The sequence below is a fragment of the Pteropus vampyrus genome, unplaced genomic scaffold (genome assembly GCF_000151845.1).
Source record: "Pteropus vampyrus isolate Shadow unplaced genomic scaffold, Pvam_2.0 Scaffold126, whole genome shotgun sequence".
Lineage (NCBI taxonomy): Eukaryota > Metazoa > Chordata > Mammalia > Chiroptera > Pteropodidae > Pteropus > Pteropus vampyrus.
In genome coordinates, this window is record NW_011888907.1 from 2,625,118 (window position 1) to 2,630,895 (window position 5,778).

General features: G+C 41.7%; 1 protein-coding gene across 1 annotated transcript in view; it reads right to left on the bottom strand.

Moving 5' to 3' along the window:
* Window positions 1-730: 730 nt before the first annotated feature.
* LPL (lipoprotein lipase) overlaps window positions 731-5,778 on the bottom strand; it is a 19,652-nt gene continuing 14,604 nt past the window's right edge. The window contains exons 5-8 of the mRNA XM_011366906.2: window positions 4,865-5,107; window positions 2,648-2,768; window positions 1,782-1,964; window positions 731-839 (exon numbers count right to left, since the gene is read on the bottom strand). Coding sequence (XP_011365208.1) covers window positions 731-839; window positions 1,782-1,964; window positions 2,648-2,768; window positions 4,865-5,107 — 656 coding nt within the window. The remainder of the gene's footprint in view (window positions 840-1,781; window positions 1,965-2,647; window positions 2,769-4,864; window positions 5,108-5,778) is intronic.

Consider the following 5,778-nt stretch of genomic DNA (forward strand, 5'->3'; position numbering starts at 1 on the left):
TCTTTATACCTGACTCTCATTAACACTTGGCATCTGTCAGCGGAACGAGCGGAGGAATGAAAGTGGCGTAGTGTAGAAATTTAGGGACGGATAGGGAACGTCACATGCTTAGTATTTCCACTTAGTACTGACGTGCTGGAAAGATTCCACTGCCAGCTGCCTTGTGGATTAGCCTTAAAGGTCAGGTAGGAAAGAGCCAGGGAGCTGTTTTGAGATGGTAAAGAGAACCATCTCCTACCCTCTAACTCCATTAGCTCCCCACCTTTGAGGTGTTTTTGAGGGATGCTCAGTGGCTGCCCCTTTGGCTCGCTGTCCTGGAGTCAGCTGGCACTTGAAGAATCAAGAGTGGCTGATGTTTTGCTCCCCGGGATCCATCCTCAGGCACATGACTACTAACTTGTGTTGGATACTCTGCCCACAGAATCTTAAGAGTGGCCCGAGCATAGTACAGGAAAAAGCGAAAATTTTGTGGTAGTTCAAGAAGTAAAATAAAATCTAAAAAGTGTTCCTGGGATCAAGGTCAGAGCTGTCAGAACAGAGAGAGATAGAAAAAAGTACTCCCCAGAGCAAATGGACCAGTCTTTGCACAGAAGGGCTAGGGAAGACCACCCTAGGGTTTTGACCGCAAGAATCAGGGCAGGTCTGAAGTTCTGGGGCAAAGGGCACAGCGTGCAGCAGCGCCCAGCGCTGTGCAAGCACACGGTACCTGGAGGGCTTTAGCCCGCAATGCTCACCAGCCAGACTTTTTATTCAGAGATCTGTCATGGCATTTCACAAATACCGCAGCTGCCTTTCCTTTCTGCAGACGAGACACCTTCTCCCTGGAACAGAAGATCACCCTGTGGAAGAAAACGGATGTGAATATGGCATCCGGAACAATAAAAATGACTGTTCAAAAATGTATGGTTCGGTCAGGGCTGTTTAAATCCTACACGATCAGTCCGATTAATTGTTTTACTATTTCCAATAATTAACTGTTTACACTCAGGCTATTCTGGTGAGCAATACATCTGAATCAGAGGGTTATTTGAGGACCTAACCCCCACTGTTCGGCAATAAAGCTGGTTAGTCGATCTAGATAGGTACACAAATAGCCTAGAGCAGCCTTAAAATCAGAAGGATCTCACCAAGAGATGATACAAGACCAACTTCTTTGTGGCTGTGTTAGGGAATTTGCAAACCAGCCTCCAATTTGCCCTCCATAGAAACAAATGCTCTGTTTCTCCAGCCACAACCTTTTTTTATTATTATAAAAGAAAATGACTAAAGAAAACTAATTTATCAATCCTAATTAAAGAGTCATTTTTATTAACAATAACGGCACATCATAGTTTGAAAAATCCCTGTATGTTTAGTATAAAAGTTTTAAAACTACGGAGGTCTCTATGCAATTCATTGTATAGATATATGTGGGGCGGGACTGGAAAGACAGGGTAAGAAGATTATATTAGGATCTCATCCTTGCAAAGGTTGGTTTTACTCTTTGAAAGTCAAAGTACCACCTCTAAGTTTCCTTCCATAACCGTTTTGTGCTCGCAAGAAACAGTGGGAAATGAGAAGCCGGGATTCCTAACTTCTAATCTCAATTCTTATAACTGTGATCAGCGTGGAGTTTATGTTGTCTTTCCATGAAACACAGAAATACTATTACTTGCTTAGTATAATAATAAAAGACAAAGCTCACTCAAGTTGCACCTGAACATTGATGGCTCCAGAAACTACCTCTTGGTAATGACATTAGAGGGACACTGCAGGGAATGGAGGACAATGAATGTAATTACTTCTTTTGAGTCTCTCCTGCTTTTATTCTGATCTTCTCGACAGCAAAGCCAGGGCTGTGCCACCAGCTGGGCCAGCTGAAGTATGAGTTGCTCTGCCATTTGAGTTTCAACATCAGTAGTTCTCCAACGTCCACTTCCGTGTAAATTAGGAAGGAATAAGTCTTATTTGTGGAAACTTCAGGCCTGAATATAAAATCGATATATTTGATTAGTTCTGGAAATCAGGTTTTTTCCCCCCTTTTCTTCCTCCCAGGATGAAAAGAGCTTTATTGTTTGGGGAATATTTTAAAAATGCAAGAAATGTCTGACAAAATACTCAAGATGAATGTCGATGGCATTTAGTGTATTTCAAAAGCTATCTCCACCCGTTTAATCGCTTCCAACTTTTATCCTAACAATATGAACTATTTAGTACAATTCTTAAGAGAAACAAAATCCCTTGGTCAATTATTCAGAGACATTATTTTCATTCTCACATATTCTCTTGATTTGTGGTGAGCGATCTGTGAACATATGTGTACTTTGAAACAATCATAGTGTACATACAATTCTCTATTCTTTGCTCGCTTCATATTTTACCTTCCACTTTTTGCCGTGTTTTTCCTAGTTTTGTATAATTACAGTTTTTAGAAGCTACATTGATTTTATTGATTCGTTAAACCACAATTCACTTAACCACGGCCTTAATGCTGGACACTTACTTTGTTTCTAATTTATGCTATTATATGTCTCACAGTATTGAACATCTTTTGCCATATAGCTTTTTAAAAAAATTCTGTTGCATATTTCTTTTTCTAGGTGTCCTACTCCTATTCCTCAGAACAATGGTTATGACAGGTAGCAGTGCCATTTATGTGGCTACTTACAGGGTGAAAGGAATGTTCTCACTCTCAGCCACAGTGCCGTACAGAGAGATCTCGAAGGCCTGGTTGGTCTGTGTATCACTCTCAGTCCCAGAAAAATGTATCTTCACTTGGTAATGGAAGACTGTGGGGAGAAAAGCAGAACAAGCACTGATCAGTCTTTATGAAAACACCACAGCCCCACAAAGCAGGCAATTCAGAACCACAGACTGTATCTCACTAATGATCAAGCAGGAAGTATTCACACATGACTATCAGTGTGGCTTTAAAAGATTTCTTAATGTCTGAACAGGGTTCGCTACTTGCTATAGCAAATTCAGACCTTGAATTCCACTCCCTTTCAGAAAAGTGTGGTTGTAGGAATGGGAAGAATCCAGGTGTATCTGAATTGCCAAGCAGACCTAAAAAATTCTCATCTTTGATGAGGTACTAAGGAGATCAAATCGAGAGACCAAAATATCCATGATGCTTTCTCCACAAACCCCACCCCTTCCTTGGCCATCTTGTCCCGTAGCATATTTGGCATTTGTCACCATGTCACTGTACGTTACTGCGTTTCTTCATGTTTCATGGGTATGTCTGACGTCCTTACTCCGTGTGTCAGCTGCTTCAGATCAGAGTATCGTGTTCCTCCCCTGTTCCTGTTCCCCCACCGTCTAGCACAGAGCAGGTGTATAGCAGGCTCACAATAAAACTTGTTTCATCGAATCACCAGTGAGGCCATGAAGACTGACAGTTCCTAAAGCATTCAAGCTTCTGGAACCGGGTACTTGATCCTAAACATCTTCTCCCTGCTCTCTCCATCTCTACAAAGTAGATGGGATGGGGCAGAAGATAAGGGACTAGGAAAGGGAGCAGGCCCGAGACGCAGCTACTAAAGGGTGAAAAGAAACGGTTTGGGGTTACAGGGAACCCTTACATGCGTCACCACAGACCGGAGCAGTCGGGAGAAGTCGGGCCTGCCGAGCGCCCCGGAGACACTGACAGAGCACCAAGTGTCACCACACGGAATATCAGGGAGGAGTGAGACCTGTCCACGTCTTCAGAAGGTACAGTCTCTTCTGTACCTCACACACACTTCCGCATGCTGAAGACTCAGGGAAACTAAGGGTACCCTCATTGCTTAAAAATTTTCCTTGAATTATAGATGCTCCAAATCTCTGGTCCACCAAACGCACCTCTACAGGTTCTCACAAACCACCTTCTATCAGATTTTCCTCGGGGGATTCTTCAATGTCATCCCTTCCCTCGGACATCCACCTGGACTCCCCATAAGCCAGCCTTTCTCACGCCAGTCCCTCTCACCAGGTTTATCTGATTACCTTCTCTCCTTCCTCCCCTCCGTTCCTGTAGGTCTTGCTCTAAACAAGCTGCCACATTTGAAATTCGACTGAACAAATCCATGATGAAATGGAAATATCTTAAGATGTTGGTATATTCTCCCCTCCCAGGTATAGTTGTATTTTAAAATACAGGCAGTTCTCGCCTTCACTTAAAACAAATTCTAGGGGTTGGCAAACTTTTTCTGTAATGGGCCAGATAGTAAATATTTTAGGCTTTGTGGGACATGCAGTCTCTGTCCCAACTGCTCAACTCTGCTATGGTGGCAGAAAGCAGCCTTAGTCAATACAGAAAGGAATGCGTGTGACTTTATTCTTTCATTTTTTTTTTAATTGAGGCATGATTGACATACACTATATTAGTTTAAGGTGTTCAACATAATGGTCTGATATCTGCATACATTATGACATGATCACTGCAATAAGTCTGGTTGATATCCGTCACCTTAAATAAACACAATTTTTTTTTCTTGTGAAGAGAACTATTTTTTTTGCACATGACTTTATTCCAACAAAACTTTATTTACAAAAGCAAGTGGTGGGCTGGATGTGGCCCATGGGCTATAGTTTGCTGACTCTGGATGGATGGTTTCAAATGAGCTCTGAGCCTGGTGCTAATGGACTGGCCCAGGCAAATGGTCACCATTACAAAGGACAGTGGACAGTAGAGAGGAGGGGGGTTGTGCACTGGGCCTTACTGGCAACAGGAATTCAGAGCTTTAGTAAAATGGACCAGTGCAGCTCCCTCTCTACCAACAAACACAAGTGAGGGCTCAGGATTTAATAACATCATTTCATTATCCCTGTTGCAATAGACAGAATCAGTATATGCGATGCAATGAACGTGACAAACTACTGTTTACAGTAATCTCCAGCTTACCTTTGTAGGGCATCTGAGAACGGGTCTTCAGGTACATTTTGCTGCTTCTTTTGGCTCTGACTTTATTGATCTCATAGCCCAAGTTGTTGCAACGGTTCTTTCTGCAACTCAGGCAGAGCCCTTTCTCAAAGGCCTCTTTTGAATTGCACCGATAGGCTTTACTGGGATTTTCTTCATTCAACAGAGAGTCAATGAAGAGATGAATGGAGCGCTCATGAGAGCACTTCACGAGCTGGTCCACATCTCGGGGGAAAAGACACAAGGAAAATGTCAACTCGGAAAGTTCACAATGAGTGTCTCATCGTTCAGGTCTAAAAGAGTTTAGGTGTGGTGTTAGAATGAAATGACCGCAGGATCCTTGATTTTATGTCCCATTTCAGGAGGCACTTGTGGCGGCAGCCTCTCACCTACCTTTAAGAATGTCAAAGTTGCAAATTTATAGGGGGCTTTTGGCTTTTCTGCCACCTTATACTTGTGAGTATGTTTAGGAAGCTATAAGAGACATCCAAGGTAGAAGCTGATTTCCCGCATTTTATCACATCCTTCTCTTATACTGAAAGCATATAATACTTAACAGATGCTTCCAGAAACACACTGCTAGAAACCACATCATGAAGGGCATAATTGTTAAATGAATAGTATTTTATCATAGATACTATTTATAATTCGAGAGTTGTGTCACTGCTAATGATTTTTATATTAAATGAATCATAGAAATAATTACCATGTCATAAGAGTGTATCTATTACCATAAACTTTTTTAATTATCTAAAATAGTAACATGCTGTAAGTTTTATAACGAGCATATTATCTACAGGCACATCCCATTGTCCACAAAATATGCAAAGTTCCCTTGAAACAAATAATAAATTTAACACAAGTTAGCATGATTATTAAAGTAAATATTAAGCTAA